This window comes from Pelophylax lessonae (assembly GCF_965119305.1).
Source record: "Pelophylax lessonae genome assembly, chromosome: 9".
In the NCBI taxonomy this organism is placed as follows: domain Eukaryota; kingdom Metazoa; phylum Chordata; class Amphibia; order Anura; family Ranidae; genus Pelophylax; species Pelophylax lessonae.
In genome coordinates, this window is record NC_138776.1 from 262,120,281 (window position 1) to 262,139,361 (window position 19,081).

Below are 19,081 nucleotides of genomic sequence, written 5' to 3' on the forward strand. Positions count from 1 at the left end.
AAAGGGTCCTTCTACCTGTGGTCACCAATGTAAGGGACCACTATAATGATCACTGATATAAGGGGATCCTTCTCCCATTGGTCACTAATGTAAAGAACTAGTATACAGATCAATGATATAAGGAGGTCTTTCTCCCATTGGTCACCAATGTAATGGACCACTACACTGACCACTGATTTAAGGGGGTCCTTCTCCCATTGGTCACCAATGTAAGGGACCATCATACTGATCACTGATATAAGGTGGTCCTTCAGCCATTGGCCACCAATGTAAGGGACCACTATAATGATCACTGATATAAGTGGATCCTTCTCCCATTGGTCACCAATGTAATGGACCACTACAGTGATCACTGATATAAGGGGATCTTTCTCCAATTGGTCACTAAAGTAAGCGACAAGTACACTAACCACTGACATAAGGGGGTTCTTCTCCCTTTTGTCACCAATGTAAAGGACCATCATACTGATCACTGGTATAAGGTGGTCCTTCTGCCATTGGTCACCAATTTAAGGGACCACTACACTGACCACTGATATAATGGAATCCTTCTCCCATTGATCACCAATGTAAGGAACCACCTCAATGACCACTGATAGAAGCGGGTCTTTCTCCCATTGGTCACCAATGTAAGAAACCACAACACTAACCACTGACATAAGGGGGTCCTTCTCCCATTGGTCACCAATGTAAGGGATCACCATACTGATCGCTGATTTAAGGTGGTCATTCTCCCATCGGTCACCAATGTGAGGGACTACCTCACTGACCACTGATATAAGGGGGGCCTTCTCCCATTAGCCAGAAATGTAAGGGACTACTACACGGGCCACTGATATAAGAGGGTCCTTCTCCCATTGGTCACTGATGTAAGAGACCACTACACTGACCACTGGCATTTTTGGTTCTAGAGCTATTGATTTCAACGTGGTACAGGCTCATCATCTACGTTTCCCTGAAGTTTCCCAAAACATGCTTGGTCCGAACCCAGGACAGTCGTGTAGTTAAAACAGAGCAAACAAGCAAGCTAGTATTGTTCTAATGTTCCCACTTTGGGGTTGTTGCTGTTGGTAAAAATATCCACTCATCCTCTTATCAAATACTCTGCAAACGTCTTGGTTATGGCTAAGAGCATTACCAAAAATTCCAACTTGAAGAACAATAGTTATGTGGGTGTAGTCTGTCGGTCTAAAATACGACTGGCATAAGCAGTTAAATGCTCAACACATCCTGCTCTTGGAAAAGTGCAGCCCATAGTGCCCTGGAATCTACCATCAGTATAAACATGGAAAGGGTGTGGTGTAGTCAGCATATGCCAGAATGGTAGCGGTAGTTACAAATTCCTTGATGGTGTCAAATTCTCCATTTAGATAGTAGCAAAAGGTGGGAGTAAGGGAGACATGGGGAGGGAAGGGACATTGGAAAAATTGGGGGAAAAAAAGGAGGGAATGGGACTTTATACGAGACTTGTGCAACAGAGTCTCCATCCCTAATATTGTATTCATTGGACAGGACTAAGGGAACACATAGTGTTCAAATATAAAAACGTGGGACTGTTAAACTTTCAGTGCGAAATAGAAATACATTTTTATTATTACGGGTCAAGAATTGTGAACTTTGAGGCCTCCATTGACCTTGCTACATATTGAGTCAAAACTCTTTCAGTTTGAAACACACATTGCGTCCATTGTTTGAGATGGTTTTGTTTGCATGTACTTTGAGATAAAAAGCTGTGTCATCTGCCCCCCGAAAGGAAACTGTGTTTGACAAACTTTTAAATACAATACTCAGAAAGACAGATAAATAAATCGCTTATCACAGGTGGATCGGCCTTTGGGGGAAAAGGTTTACATAAGACATCCTTCCCCTGGTCTTGAAACACGAAAAACCAGAGAGGTCGTAAAACTTTATGTTCAGGCCATGGCTCACACAATGGGCGAAACTCAATTTCAGGATAACACCTGTGTTCAATCACCTACCAGCAAATAAGCCATTGTCTAAATCATGAGAGGACAAACAAATAGAAATTAGCCTTGACAAAGACTGGAATTGGTAATACATTCCCATACACTTACATGGTTAAAGATTGTGTCATACAGACAATTGTCCATTGAAAATTAAATGATATCAGAGTCACTTAGGCTGATGAGAACTGCAAATCTCAAAATGAATTTCATAAAATCATAAACTGATATCTTTGCCCCATCATATACAAAAGGTGTTATGGAACTATGATGTTATGACAACCTCCTACTGAGAAGTACATTATATTCTATCATATAGTAGTGTCAAATGGTCAGAAATTTCGCCCATATTTTATCATCCAGTCCAAATCATAAATGTACTGTTGTTAACATAATAATCCCTTAAATGGATAATACTCTAATTGGAAACAAACCATGTGTAGAAAAAGTTACATATACAAGCTGTTGTGCATCAATATATATAACTGTATATGTATCTATATAATTCTTACTGCTACTAATCGAAGTCTTGGGTTAAAAAGTAAAATCCAATATATATATATTACGTAAGATATATTAAATATTAGAATAGTGTTACCAAGATTAATCTTTATTCAGATACCTGGTGGATTAAATGGACGTCATAGATGAGAGCATGATTACATTTTATGTTTTTTTTTATAATAGTCTTAAATGGAGAAATTTTTATTTAATTTTAATATACTGGTTAACCAAGAGGTGTCACCCTATGACATCACCAGTTAATGAATAAGATGTTCCAACCAATAGGAATAATGTTCCTCCCACTGGGTTTGGCTTATGATAATTTTTACTGCCCTTTTGTTCAACACAAAATAAAAAGAAACCAGAGATGTAATACAACACAACACAACGGACACACACAAGACACAAGACACATCACACTTACAACATACACACTACTAACAGCCATGCATAGACTCATCTACACAGACGCCATCTTGGTCCACCATGTATCTGAACCTTTGAGGGACGCCAAGCGAAACTCCTCCCTAATTGGCCACCATCTTGGAAATGCAGCCTTCTTAAGGAACCTGGTAACTACCATTCTAAATAAGCGGCCATTTTAAATATAGTAATTATGCCTTGCTGTTACTTGATTATTATTCAATATTGTTTATGTACTTCCTTAAATGTTTTACATTTCCTATTTAAAGGGTAACGAAAGTACAATCCCAGCCGTATAAACCATATGTAGATTTTTCTCTAAAGAGATGACTTTTGTTTTTATAACATTTTTAATATCAGATTAAGCGCATTATTTGCGATTTTACGTCTTCCGTTTTGCATGGCTTATTCTCACTTCATCTGCAGTGGAATGACTTTCGGCCATGTGATTCGCAGACTATTGTGGTCTGATTATATAGAATATTAATTTATGGTTCATACTACACCTGGGAAAAACATAATCTTGCTTTATTTTACTTTTATCGTTTAGCTAAATATCACATTGCATTTATCGTTTTAAGTTGGTATTTTATGTAAGGTTATCTCTTTGTGTCACTCAAGTATGATCATTTATGGTGAAAATATGTCTTGCGAATAAATATTCTTATATATATATTCCCTACTGTAGACTGTTTCACTAAGATTGGTACCGTATTTGCCGGCGTATAAGACGACTTTTTAACCCAGGAAAATCTTCTCAAAAGTCGGGGGTCGTCTTATACGCCGGGTATCGTCTTATAGGGCAGATGCTGAAACTTCGGAGCCGACTGAACTATGCGGTAGGGGGGGGGGGGGGGGACTCAAAAAGGGCCACGGTATGCCTGCTTGGATTGGCTCTCCCTGCTTCCAAGCCCTCCCTGTCTCAGAGACTATGGTATGCCTCTTTCACCCGTCTGGCCCGCCCTTGTATCCTATTACCGTACCTCCTTCTCTGTGTCTCGCTCCCGAGGACTGCAGTAAAGCGGTGCAGGCGCGCATGTGCGAGATCTGAGAGGCAGAGAAGAAGGTACGGTAACAGGATACAATGGCGGGCCAGACAGGTGAAAGAGGCATGTTTTTCTGGTCACATGGCTGCTCTCTCTCTCTCTATCTCTTTTTTGCATACCCCGGGCATATGGTATTTTTAATCATCGATAGCATCTAGGTGCTGGATCACACTATATAAATGTGGAAGGGCTGGTTGTGTACAGAAAGCAAAAATATCTTTGCATTACAGACATGATGCTGAATTCAAACATGCATTCAAAAATTAAAAAACACTGTCACTGAGATCAGGGGCCATTTTTTATTTTGTTTCCTGAGTTAAAACTTGCCAAATATATTATCCTCTAACTATTGGGTCATAGTTTGAAATCAAATATTGAAATATTGACCATATTGAAATCAAATGTGATGCTTTTTTAATTTGTATTTGGTGTGCGTTGGAAGAGGGGTAGTATATCCCAAAATCTATATTTTACCTGGAAAAGTTGGGGGTCGTCTTATACGCCCAGTCGTCTTATACGCCGGCAAATACGGTATATGCTTTTAAAAAGAAATTAACTGATAAAAAAAAGAACTCGGGAAAATTACGTGGTATACTATGAGTGTCTGAACAAAATTGATTGGGTTTTGTTTTTAGTTATTAAATTATTTGCCGTAATCGGCTGGAGGCACTGCGTCATAAATTCTATTGATAGTTCAGACATCGCCTTTTAGTAATAAATTAAAAATAGTCAAATTTTATACCAAAACGCACAACAGGACTTTGTATGAAGTGACTAAAGAAAACGGTAGTATTGCCAAGGTGAGGGTGAAGGGTATAAACCAATAGAAGTGAAAAGGAGGGCAAATTCTAGATATATACTAGTAACCTGGTATTCTGAGTGAGTGATGAAAGTAAAAACCATTGAGAAAAATCTGCACTGCGGCGAAGGCAGAGATCGCTCCCAGCGTCACGGATCGTTCGTGCTACGGGATCACCACCGGGCAGACTAATGCTGCTAGGAATGGCGTCCCAGATAAGAACGCTGATGGAATTCACGTGCCCGGACGTCGACGCTGTGTCAACGTCACACTCAGCACGGAGGTCGTGGCGCCGATGCGTCGCGGACACGACCCCGCCCCATCCCCAGCCAATAGGTCAGGGAGAGGGAGGGGGAGGGGGAGCAGAAACGGACGGGGCGCATTGCAGTTCCCAACCAGGGACCGATAGGGATTGACATCTATGCCCCAGTGACAGTAGGTTTGGGGGAAAAAAAGGATATACAAATGGGGAAAAAAGGTAGCCAAATGGGGAAATAATCCCCAGTGGCATGTAGTAAAACTTATAATGGGGGACATATAATAAGTATTTATATTATTTTTACAGTCATATCATGTTATCATTTGTACAGTATGTATATTCCCCTTTGATTCAATGTTTTATCTACTATACTGATTTTTTTTTTTTTTTTTTCAAATATTTTATTTAAAAGGAATAACAGTGGAAAGGACAACATTGTTATACATCTGTCATGAAAATGCAACAAACTCAGAAGTAAAATGCGAGTCAAATATCCAGATAGATCGTTAGGTCAACACATACTGAAGTGCCCAACGTAGCCGTAAGGCCAACCCCCGATACCAGGGGAAGGGCAAACACTTTCGTTGGATATATAATCCGATAAGGCACCGAGCTGAGTGTCACTAAGAACGTAAACAAGGGAAGCATACCTCCCCAACCGTCACTCCCTGATTTTTGCAAGAAGACAGTTAAGAGAGATAGAGAAAAGCAGAGTAGGACCCATTAGGGTGGAGAAAGAAAGAAAAGTGAGGAAAAGGAAGGTGAGGGAGGCGGGGAAGGGAGGGCAAGTGAAAGGAAAGGATATGAGGGAGGGGGGGGAGGGAGAGGGAGGGCAGGGGGCGGACCCCACACAAACTCATCATATGCACGGCCACAGTCATAGCATTAGTCACACATCAGGGATCTCCCCTTGTCCAATAGTATAAAGATGTTCCAGTACCCCCAAATCCTCTCATATCGCTCCCTGCGATGCTGCCGCGTGAGGGTGAGGTCTACCATTCGGTTAATATCCTCCATCTTGTGCATGCAATCTTTAATCGTCGGTGCTGTAGACGATTTCCACCGCATCGGAATACAAGCTTTCGCTGCACACAGCACATGAGGGATGATGGATTTCTTGCATTTAGAGATGGGCATGGTAGTCACCTGCAACAGGAAGAATTCCGGAGTATCCGGGATATCCCGGTCCGAGAGCTCCCCTAGGAGGGCTCTAACGTCTTTCCAAAAGGTCCCCAAGCGGGGGCAAGACCAGAAAATGTGGAGCATTGTGCCCACTGCCCCTTGGCATCTCCAGCAACGGTCTGTCGCATCAGGAAACAGCCTATGCAGAAGAGAGGGAACGCGGTACCACCGAGTGAGGATCTTGTAATTCAATTCCTGTAATTTCGTGCAAGTTGGCATTTTCAAGGCCAGGGTATAGATTTTTAAACGTTGTGCCGGAGTAAGAGTAAGGCCGAGATCCCGCTCCCATTTGCCCAGACTAGGAAGTACAAAATCCTCCTCAGGTGCAATCAATAGACCATAGGATTTGGATAACGTACCTGGAAGGTTCCCAGTCCCCAGGCAGAGCTCCTCAAATAGGGTATAATCCCGAACAAATAATGAAGGCGCTGGCAGGGAATGCAGAAAATGGTGAATTTGGACCGCATGCCAAAATCCCAACTGGAAGGGGCCGACCCCTGTCATCAGCTCTTCCAACGTCGGCCAACGGGACCCCCGAATAAAGTGGGAGGCCCGAGTAAGCCCCCGGGCTTCTAATCCACGGAATGCCCCGGTGGCCATGCCAGGAGCAAACCCCGGGTTTCCCAGGATAGGGTATAGAGGAGACGTTGTGTGGAGATGGAGGCGTGGGACAATAAACGGCGGACAGCCGCAATCGTCACCCCAATCGTGGGGTGTTGGCGGAGCTGGTGGGGGAGTTCCCCCACAACCCACGGCAGCCCCTTCAGAGATGCGGAAGTCTGACCCCTTTCCAGTTGCACCCATAATTTACCATCACCATGCCTCCACCAATCTATAAGGCGGCCAAGGTGGACCGCTAGGTGGTACTTCGTAACATCCGGAAGGGCCAAACCTCCGAATTGTTTCGGTAGCGTCAAGTGGGATCGAGAAATTCGAGACCTCCCGTTTGCCCAGATAAACTTCACAAAAATACTATGTACTTGGGCAAACTATACTGATTTTTATGTGCTATTGAATTTGTCAATAAACACGTGATGATTAATCATATGCTTCCAAATGCTTACCAGCAGTTGTATATGTATTACCACTATGTCATCATATGTATACTGGCAACATCTCATACAAAGTCCCACGTTTTTATATTTGAACACTATGTGTTCCCTTAGTTCTCTCCATTTAGATAGATGGCCAGTTGGCCTGGATGGGAGGAGATTACTTGCTTTTCTGTTGAGTGAAAAGCCCACACAATTGTGTGAAAGGAGTGACAATCTGGAAAAAATTGGGAATAAAATGTTGGTAGTATCCTACCAGTCTCGGAAAAGAGTGCAGTTCTGTCACTGATTTTGGAACTGGCCATTCCTGTACTTGGATTTTAGCCGAATCAAGGGACACCCTCCAGCCTCTACAAACATTGCTCAAATACTGTATCCAATTCTGCATACGATGGCACTTGGTTAAGTCCGTATTGTGTCAGTCTGTTGAAGACGTGATCCACGTCTATGATATGGTCTTTGAAAAGATGGTGATGTCATTCAGATAAATGAGAATTTGTTGAAGTTAGGGCCCCTCAAACATCATTGCATAAGTCACTGAAATGTCCCAGGGGCATTGTTTAGCTTGCAATTGAACTCGCACAATCCCAAAAGGGTGATAAAGTCTTGATCCTCCTCCCTTACAGGCACCTGCCAATAGCCACTAGATACTTCCAGTGTCAAAAAGTAACACACTTGTCCTATGCCCATCAAAGGCTCCTCTACCTACAGCTAAGAGTAAGCAATCCGATGGGTACAAGTGTTCAATTTATGATATTTAACATATAAGCACAGGGGCAGCCCATGGGCTCCTGCTTGGATTGGGACAGCGTCCCCAGTGTAAAAAGGATGATCTAGAACCAGGGCCCCCCAGCAATTACCAGCACATGTTTTTCCAAAAAACTGATGTAGGAGTTGTTGCTGATTGAAGGAAAACTCATGTATTGGCAGAGACACCTGCTGGTTACGAGAGTCCTCTAAAGTTTTTATGGTAGCTGTTAAAGCGGCACATGCAGCTTTTACCCTGGGGCAAGTTGTTTCAAAACACTTTTTTGGAATGGTGTACACAAGAGCAATAACCAGCTGGGCTGGCAACAGTATAAGAGTTGTACCCAGATCGGTCATTTGGACAAGCACTTTTCCATGATGCACCTTGGACAGGGTCCTGGCTGCCAATCACTTGTCTCCCACTTCTATATCACATCTGGGTTCAACCATGAAAGTAGATCCTTGCAATCTTTTTCAAGCTCCCACAGGAAGTGGGCACACCACCTTCTAGTGGGTGCAGAGGTGGTTACTTCACTATTCCCGCCTTCTCTGGTTGAAGGTTATCCTGGGCTGTATATGTTATACTCCTGATCACTGTAACTCCGTACCTTAGGATGTGTTTGATATACTCTACCACTGCTCTCTGGACCTTGGGTTGTATATGATATACTCCTGACCACTGCACTCTGTACCCTGGGCTGTATATGATATATTCCTGACCACTGCACTCTGTACCCTGGGCTGTATATGAGATACTCCTGACCACTGCACTCTGTACCCTGGGCTGTATATGACATACTCCTGACCACTGCACTCTGTACCCTGGGCTGTATATGATCTACTCCTGACCACTGCACTCTGTACCCTGGGCTGTATATGATATACACCTGACCACTGCACTCTGTTCCCTGGGCTGTATATGATATACTTCTGACCCACTGCACTCTGGCCCAATATTTATGGTTAACAATAAAATGAGGACCTGTAAAGATTTTTTAACGTATCGTATACATGAAATGGAAGATTTCTCATCATTGCTCCGGTATACACATTTTTTTTTTTCGTTTAATAGATTATTTTATTATGATTTTACCTTCAACAAGATTGTAGTAAAAACATACGGAAACAGCAAACATAGCAATACAACTAACAATGAAAATAAATTGCATGGAGACTAATTTCTTGTCTTTGAATAAACGTGTCCTGACATTTAGGGCTTGATCACACATGAGGTTGGAAGCGGTAAAAACGGCGGCCCGACCACCCTCCTGAACGCTAACATACGGCAGCTCCTCACTGTACACAACATTGTGGCCACAGCAAAACTAGAGGGTATAATGAGGTACTTTTTCTGAAATACCTCCATCAGGAAATGGAAGGAATTTTGCAATACCACATTATGGACACTAGATGGAACCAATGATGATAGGAAATCATTGTATGAAATAAAATACGACCAACATTTGTCATGGCTGCTCACATTCAATCAAACATTTAAAAAAAAGCAGACCTCTTAGTGTTTGTGAAAGCTTCCACCCCAAAATGTACTCAGCCAATGAAAGGTAAGGACTCCATTTTTATTTTTCTCCTGCTATCAATGGCCAACAAGGGACAACACTTCATCCATGTCTTTGGTGATCTCTGATCTCCTTATGAAGGGTTTCTTACATGATGAAGATCAGCCGTGGAGTATATCTGAGGTGTATATCAGGGTGTGCTTCTTCCCTACATGTCCAGAAACATTCATATAGAAGACATTTCCCACACTCAAGGCACTCATACACCTCAATGGTTTTGTGGGACCCCTGATGTACAGGAAGACAGGACTTCAGTGAGGAACAATTCCCTCACTCAGGACAGGAATACGGCTTCTCCCCCGTGTGTAATCTCTGATGTTTGTCAAGATGGCACTTCTGTGAAAAACATTTCCCACACTCAGGGCAGGAATACGGCTTCACACCTGTGTGTGAAGATTGAACTTATCTGATAAACATTTCCCGCACTCAAGGCACAAATACAACTCAAGGGTTGTGTGGGATCCCTGATGTACAGGAAGACAGGACTTCAGTGAAGAACAATTCCCTCACTCAGGACAGGAATACGGCTTCTGCTTTGTGTGTAATCTCTGATGTGTGTAAAGATGGGACTTCCGTGAAAAACATTTCCCGCAATCAGGACAGGAGAATGGCTTCTCCCCCGTGTGAGACCTCTGATGTCTGTAAAGATGTGACTTATCTGAAAAACCTTTCTTGCACTCAGGACAGGAATATGGCTTTTCCCCCGTGTGAGACCTCTGATGCGTGATAAGGTCTGCTCTTTGTAAGTAACAATTCCCGCACTCGGGACAGGAAAAAGGCCTCTCACCCGTGTGAGACCTTTGATGTGTGATAAGATTGGACCTTTGTGAAAAACATTTCCCGCACTCAGAACAGAAATATGGTTTTTCCCCCGTGTGAGACCTCTGATGTGTGACAAGATCTGCTTTTTCTACAAAACATTTCCCGCACTCAGAACAGGAATAAAGCCTCTCACCCGTGTGAGACCTTTGATGTACTAAGAGATTGGACTTCTGGGAAAAACATTTCCCGCACTCAGAACAGAAATGAGATTTTTCCCCCGTGTGAGACCTTTGATGTCTGACAAAATTGGATCTGTTTGCAAAAGATTTCTCACACACAGGACAGGAATACGGCCTCTCACCTGTGTGCAGTCTCCGATGTTTGGTAAGGTAGGACTTCTCTGAAAAACATTTCCCACACTCAGGGCAGGTATGTGGCTTCTCACCTGTGTGGATTCTTTTATGCACTTTGAAACTGCATTTGAAACGGAAACACTTCCCGCACTCAGTACAGGAAAACCTCTTCTCTGTTGGAAGGACAGCACCGTCCATCACAGTATGAGGTGCCTCAAGATAAGAGGAATACGATGGTCCGGCACCGTCCCTCACAGTCTGAGGTTCCTCAGCATCAGAGGAATAGGATGGTCCAGTACCATTCCTCACAGTCTGAGGTTTCCCAGCATAAGAGAAATATGATGGTCCAGTACCATCCCTCACAGTGTGAGGTTCCTCAGGATAGGAGGAATACCATGGTCTGGCACCGGCCCTTACAGTCTGAAGTTCCTCAGGATAAGAGGAATATGATGGTACATCTACACTGTGTGGTGGCAGGTGGACATATGAGGTAGCCGGGTTTTCTCCTGGACTATACCATGTGATGTCCTCATCTTCTACTTTACAGTCTGGAGACAAAGTGAGACAATCCTCTGAGGTTTTCCTCATCTCCCGTCCATGTACTAAAATAGAAATAAAAAGATTATTACTAGACATGAACAGAATGGGTCTCCTAAACCAGGACTCTGTCCACATCAGGCAGCTTTGTCTCTGAGGATCTTACAATTCCACCCTCAAGGTAACTAGTAAATGGGTTCTCTGAATCTCCAACCAGTTCATTTCTTTCCTATATTTTTGACTTATTCCGTTTGTATCATTTGGTAGGTGGGATGAAATAACCTATATTGTGTTAGCTTGCAATCCAGTTTGGTTATTTGGGCTGTCAGAATTATTGGGGGAGATTAAATAAAAGAAATATGGAAATATGTCATATTTTGTTCTATATAGAAATATTAAGCAGTGACATCCATTTTTGTTAAGGTTACTGAAAGGTTAAATCTCCTTTAATGAAAAGTGTCTATTCAGGAGATTCTTAAAAGGTTTACCCAAACATGCTGTGTTGACCTAAGGTAATAAATAAATAGCCTGTTGGCTTTCTTTAGATAAAGTCTAGCTGAAGCTATACCAAGATAATCTTGTTTGTGTGGTAATCATAAACCCTAGTCAAGTATTCTGTGTTTAGACCCATTTAAAAATAAGATTTAAAGATATATTATAATCCTATGTAAAAGGATATTAACAATGAAATATATATATGAATAACATACATAGATATGTAGGAAATCTTTATATATTAAAGTTGTTTCATTCTTGCTAAATTCTAGCTCTAACTGATTTAGATGACTCATGATCTCATGTTTAGTAAGGCTTCAGTAAATAAGCTCTTGTAAGTGGTAAAGTATCATAAAACTTTTTCTGACCTTGCCAGGTGTCTAGTTGAGAAGGTCTGGGATTATAGGCTCTTTTTCAGTATAAGGTTCAAAGTTTATTTGTTATATTGCTATATACTAAATCTAAAGAGCGACACAATACTGCCATCTTTGGTGACTGATGCTAAGCGAAGTCTTTGGTTTAGACAGTCATTTCCAATATTTATATATAGATATATATTAATAATAGATTATTTTTTAAATGGTGTTACCAGATTCAATCCTTTCTTAGATACATGATGGATATTATTAGATGGACATGTAATAGATGAGAGTATGAATAAATTATTATGTTGTTTTCATGATAGTCTTAAATGGAGAAATCATATAGTTTTAATATCCATATACTGGACAACCAAGAGGTGTCACCCAATGACCTCACCAGTTAATGGATAAGTTAGCCCAACCAATGGGGATGTAGTTCCTACCTCTGGGTTTAACTTATGGTAATTTTAATAGTCTTTTGTTCAATACAATATAAAAAGGAGAAACCAGATGTGAGAGATCACACATTACATTACACAACATACATTACACGTACAACACACACGCTACTACAGCCATGCATATACTCATCTATACAGACTCCATCTTGCTCCATCATGTATCTAAAACTTTGAAGGAAGCCAAACGAAACTCCTCCCTAACCGGCCACCATTTTGGGAAGGCAGCCATCGTAAGGACTCTGGTAACGTCCATTTAAGCTAGCAGCCATTTTAAGTAAGGTAAATATACCTTGCTGTTATTTGATATTTACTATCATGTATTTGCTTCCTTACATGTTTACATTTCATATTTAAGGCTAACGAGATTACAGTCCCAGCCGTATTAACCATATGTAGATTTTTCTCTAATAGCTGATTTTTGTTTTTATACATTTTTATTAATATCAGATTTAGCGCATATTAGCGTATTAGTCTCCTGTTTTGCATAGCCTATTCTCGCTCCATCTGCAGTGGAGTGACTGTCGGCTGCGTAATTCGCAGACAATTGTGGTCTGATTATATAGAACATTTAAATATGGTTTCTACTATACCTGTGAAAAATGTAATCTTGCTTTATTTTTACTTTCATTATTGAGCTACACATCACATTGCATTTATTGTTTGAAGTTTGTATTTTATCTAAAGTTATCTCTTTGTGTCACTCAAGTCTGATCATTTATTGTGATTACAGGTCTCGTGAATAAATATTTTATATATTCCATACTGTAGACTGTTTTCACTAAGATTGGTATATGCTTTTAAAAAGAAATTGATCGATAAAAATAATTCGCTACATATTGATTTGTGGAAATAAGTGGAGATTCTCCTACCTTACAGATCTTTGCTTATTGACATAAATAGACACTGTTATATTCAGAGCAGTATAAATATTCCGACAGGGCGACACCCTGAAGGTAACTAGTAAATGGCTCCTCTGAATCTCCTACAAGTTAATTTCTTTATTCTTGGACCTTAGTCAGAGAGTGAGGAAAAAACGAGAAACGTCTTAATTTTTGGGTTATTAACCAATCAGAACTGTCTTTTATAGGAGTGACAGAGATGAGGGGATTATAGGACGAGTGTCCCCACCCCCTCTATCACTCATTGCCATCTTCCGAACACAAGAAATACTGCACTTCTTATTTAGTCCATTCATGAATAACAGCAGGGCTGAGCCCCACCAGAGGTCAGAGAGTGAGGATGGGGGGAGAACAACCAAGATGAAGACTGGACTGATCCTGAAGACCACCATCAATGGATTATTGACTCCTCCCTCATTATCACTTTCTGTTTAAGGTTCCAAAGTTGGAGGATGTTATCACATTATTTTCAATATGTAAAAGTCTGTGCTCCAATCAAATCATTATTGTTAGTACTGTTTGTTTGGAGGACCACATTATTATAATTTCGGTCCAAAATGAAGAAAATGTTCTGGCCCTGTATATAGGTGGACCCTCCTTAAAATCTCCCCTTATCCTACTAAACCCAGGCATGAGGCAGAAGACATGGCCTTTGCCCCAGGTGCCTAGGTTGAGCAACGCCTTTGGTGAAAATCAACATTTTCCTGCCAGCTGCACCCCAAAATCAATAGATCCAGTCTAGATACATAAATTGTGTATACAGTACAAAGAAGGAATATTATCCAAGAGGAATACAGGACAGGAAACACAACTCAGGAAACTGACCAGGATATTACAGGCTGAAATCACCTAGTCCTTCCCCTACCCTGGACCAATCAGTGAGCAGTATGGGTGGAGGAATGTATTCAGTGTTAATGACCCACCTGTGCTGATCTCTGTAGGAGTGTCCTCCTCTATAACTGTCCCCATTTTTCCATCTTCCCCCATAGACTGCTGATCATTTCTCACATACGTCTCTTCTTCTTCTGCTTTAACCTCAGCTTTAGAATCTCTCAGGTTTCCACTCTGAATACACAATAATAATGACATCAATTGTAATAATGCAGATAATGTACAGATCCTAATGCTACTACCAGTGATTGTTACTCATCTACCTGATGATGGTGAGGAATGGTGTGACCTTCCTGTGTGGAATCCCGGGAATACAGAGGACGGAGACATCTCTCTGGTGGCTTCCCATTACTGGATCCATCTGTAGGAAACACACACACTGACTGAATACATTGTTTCTATGTGTTTATCAGATGATGGGGGATCTAGGTGGACCCTCCATACTGCTCTCTCCTTTACAATAAAGTCTCCTCTTACCCGGTGATGTGAGGGGCGGCTGATTCTCCATCATGACGTCCTTGTAGAGATCCTTGTGTCCTTCTAAATACTCCCACTCCTCCATGGAGAAATAGACAGTGACATCCTGACACCTTATAGGAACCTGACACACACAATGATACAGTCACCATCCAGACACACCCCTTGTCTGTTACTGGATTATGTCCCAGAATTCCCGGCACCGCTCACCTCTCCTGTCAGCAGCCCCATCATCTTATTGGTGACTTCTAGAATCTCCTGCATGTTGTGTCTTTCAGGTTTTAGGGAGTCACATGGAGGTACTGTGATGGTGATATTATCACCTGACTTCAGAGGAAAATTCTGTATTGAAAAAACAATAAGAATATCATGTTAGAATCCCGGAATCCTCCTCACCTCTCCAGTCAGGTCTGGGTTTTATTAATAGAGATAAGAGTAATGTCATGTGATCTCCCAGAATCCTCCTCACCTCTCCGGTCAGGTCTGTGTTTTATTAATAGAGATAAGAGTGATGTCATGTGATCTCCCAGAATCCTCCTCACCTCTCCTGTCAGGTCTGGGTTTTATTAATAGAGATAAGAGTGATGTCCTGTGACCTCCCAGAATCCTCCTCACCTCTCCGGTCAGCAGGTAGATGATCTCTAGGGTAAGGTTTAGGATCTTCTCAGTCATGTGACTCCAGTCCTCCTCCATCCTCATTGGTGCCGTCATTTGATCTATACAGGTCTCCTTGTAGACGGATAACTTTGGGAAATGAAAGTAAAAATTATTTGGATGGTATTGGTCACACAATAATAGGATGAGAATGTGAGGAAGGGAATTGGAGGGTTGCGGTACGCTTAAAGAGGAACTGCAGTCAAGGTAACTGGATCCTAAAAAAAAAAACATGAGTATGCAGATTAATTATTATACATCATAATTTGTCAATGGTAGTGAATGCCAGCTTACTCTTTCTGTGTCTAGATCTTTTTTTATTTATCGCTCTCTTTGGTGTTAAGAGCGGCCATTTCTTGTGAGGGCAAATTAAGCCCAAGCCGGAGTCTCCCTGGGATAAGGCCGACTGCTCCGCATCGCCGGTCTAGTAAATCTCACGCATGCGCAGCAGAAAAGCTGCTTCCCTTCCGTCATGGATAGCTTACTATTAGGGATGCACCGAAATGAAAATTCTGGGCTGAAACAGAAACCGAAAATTCAGGATGCCCTTGGCCGAAAACTGAAAATTACTTTTTTCCCCCCACAGCCTGTATATAGATGCTCCTGGCACTGTATTCCTGTCCCATTATACAGGTATAGTGCCAGGGGGTAGCTAAGTATAGGGAAACAATGATGCACTATATAACACATAATATGTTGTCACTCACTGCTCCCCACAGATAGCAGGTTGACTCTGGTTCTGCTCCTGTCCTTCCTATCCACAGCAGTCATACAGTAGATGGAGGGAGGAGGTGGTTGGAGCCAGAGAGTCAGTAATAGGCGCGGAGGAGGACAAGAAAGATCCTCCTCTTCTCTGCATGCTGGGTCCTATTTTTGGCCTTGCGTTCCTCTCGGGACCGTGATGTCACTGGTTGCTAGACGCCACTCGGCTGGCGATTCTAGCAACCAGTCTAGCACAGGGCAGGCAAGGAGGTACAAATGGCGGGTCTCACTCTCGGGAGCCGGCTGCGGCCGGTCACGCACCATATAAGTTAAAGTGAATGCTGCTACTGCAGCGGCCATTCATTTTCGGCATATATGACCCGTTTCCGGCGGAAATGGGATAGGCATATTTTAGGCTGAAAATTTTGGTTGCCGAAATTTCAGTGCACCACTAGTTACTATAGCAACGGCAGCGAACTTCCATTGTGGCTGCTATAATAACATGTACACGGAGGTCTGGAAGCGCTTGCGCATGAAGGGCTCGGCCTGGCCACGCCTGTGCAATAGATACAGATAGAGTCACTCCCCCGACCCCTGCTCCACTCCCTAGGTATTTTACAGGCAGGGCAAGAAGAAGTAGAATAAAAAAAAGGTAATTCCACCAAATTCCGTTTTTTATTCTCAATGAAAGCACAGCACTGACCTATGGACACACGTTAGGTAATGCTGTGCAAGCAGACCTCCTCAAAGTAGGAGTGCCCACCGAGGTGTAAAGGACTGTCCTTCTTCATTCCAGTTGATATTACGGAACTTTCCTTGCAGGAGTTCTGTAAAGTAAGTGCAGATGGGAGGATCATCATAGACCAAGAGCCCCCCTACCTCCCTTGGAGTCCCCCTGAGCCCTACAGTCTCATTTTCTCTAAAAGCCCTGCTGTCCCTATCAAGGGCCAAGAGTCCTTCAACACCACTACCCCCTGAGCCCTTCAACACCACTACTTCCACAGGGGTCCCAAAGTCCTTCAGCCTCCATACCACCCCTCAGCTCCTCTACTTCCCTCAGTATTTTCCTTCCTCCGACACCAATGATGAGAACTTCTTCATGGCAGGCTAATTAATGTTTTCTTCCTCCTGACCAGCAATGTAAGGGGCTCCATGCTCCATACCCCCGACCCCAACACTCCATCTTTGTGTTGGCTGCATATTGTAGTGATTGCCCATTTGCTGCCTGTGTAGGGTCATATTTGCCCCTTGTAGGCCATGTATGGTCATTGTCTGGTCTATTTATTGTCAGTGATGTTTGTTTAGAGGACGATATTACTAGAAATTATCTTCAAAATGAAGGAAATGTTCCGGCCCCCTAAGTGGAGAAAAGTTCTAACTATGAAGGGATTAATCCACGTTTCCACACTATATAGGTTTTATCATCATCTGTTGGAGATAAAATATGTCACAGTGACTATGGAGGAAGAGGACGGAACATGACGGGGGGGGGGTTACTGGGTGTAAATATAAAATAATATCTTAATACCTCCTCTGCTGCCACTTCCAGCAATGTCTCCTCTCTACTTCCTCCAGAACTTCCTATTTGTACTTCCTACTTTTACATCACTTCCTGTCTTCCATAGAGAATTCCTGTATGGATAAAAGTGAGATCACCATCTTGTGGAGCTCAGAGGAACTGCAGCCCCGAGAAACATTTTGTAGTGTAAAGCCGTGTGCTGTTTGTGTATATGTACTGTATATCCTTATAGATCAGGGGTGGGGAACCTTTTTTCTGCCAAGGGCCATTTGGGTATTTATAAAATCATTTGGGGGCCGTACAAAATTATCAACTTAAAAATGTGCCTATTATATTTGGTCAAACATTTAATTAACTCACCCCTAATGTGATGGCTGTAACTGCTTCTCTTTGGAGAGGTGTGTGATGTTAGCTGGTATTAATGATGTTGCTACTGGCAACTGGTTTTCCAGGTTTGTGTTGCTCAGTCTGGAGCGCAGTCGACTCTTTGTGGTGGTAAGTTTTGAAAAGAACTGCTGGTGGGTACAGCTTGCTGGTACTGCTGGCTGGTAATGCTGTGGGTACTGCTGGCTCAGGCTGGTACTGTGGGTACTGCTGGCTGGTACTGCTGCCTTAGGCTGGTACTGCTCTGGGTACTGCTGGCTCAGGCTGGCAGAGTTATTAGTGCCCCCCCTTAATGCAGAGTGATTAGTGCCCCCTTAATGCAGAGTGATTAAGGCCCCCATCAATGCAGTGATTAGTGCCCCCATCAATGCACAGTGATTAGTGCCCCCCTTAATGCATAGTGATTAGTGCTCCCTTAATGCAGAGTGATTCGTGCCCGGGAATTAGAGCGCCTCCTGATTACAAAGAGCAGGGTTCTTCTGCTTATCCGGCGCGGGCACTCTCATACGAAGTCACGCCTCCTGGACCGACTCATATGATAGACGTCACCACTGTGCTGTCTATCATAGGTAGGAGGCGTGACTTCGTATGACAGCGGCTCGGGTAAGCAGAAGAACCCTGCTCTTTGTAATCAGGAGGCGCTCGCCCTCCCCTTCCCCTCCGGAGGCAGCCCAATGGTAGCTCTGGCCCTGGGCGCCCCCGCCCAGGATCGGCTATGCAAAGCGGGGACAGTATCCTCAGTCCGGGGACGTATGGTCATCCTAGCACAGGGGGCCGGATCAGATGACTTTGCGGGCCGCAGGTTCCCCACCCCTGTTATAGATGGTGTCATCTCCACTCCCACCAAGGGGGATAGAGATATATACCTAATCCAGCCTCTCTCAGCCAGGGTTCCTCCAAAGGTTTCTAGGGGTTCTCTGACAAATCAACATTTTCTATCTCTCAGTAACAACTGGCATTAAAGATCTGTAAGGGGAGCACTAACCTCTGATATAAAGTTGGTCACCAATGTAAGGGACCACTACATTGAAA

At 42.8% G+C, this 19,081-nt stretch overlaps 2 protein-coding genes across 2 annotated transcripts in view; one reads left to right on the forward strand and one right to left on the reverse strand.

Annotated features, from left to right (window-relative positions):
* LOC309562861 (uncharacterized protein) overlaps window positions 1–10,945 on the reverse strand; it is a 52,279-nt gene extending 41,334 nt beyond the window's left edge. The window contains exon 1 of the mRNA XM_082267180.1: window positions 9,998–10,945. Within this exon, the coding sequence (XP_082123306.1) occupies window positions 10,060–10,866 (807 nt within the window). The 5' untranslated portion in view covers window positions 10,867–10,945 and the 3' untranslated portion in view covers window positions 9,998–10,059. The remainder of the gene's footprint in view (window positions 1–9,997) is intronic.
* LOC309562909 (gastrula zinc finger protein XlCGF66.1-like) overlaps window positions 1–19,081 on the forward strand; it is a 471,303-nt gene that overhangs the window by 387,096 nt on the left and 65,126 nt on the right. The window lies entirely within an intron of this gene.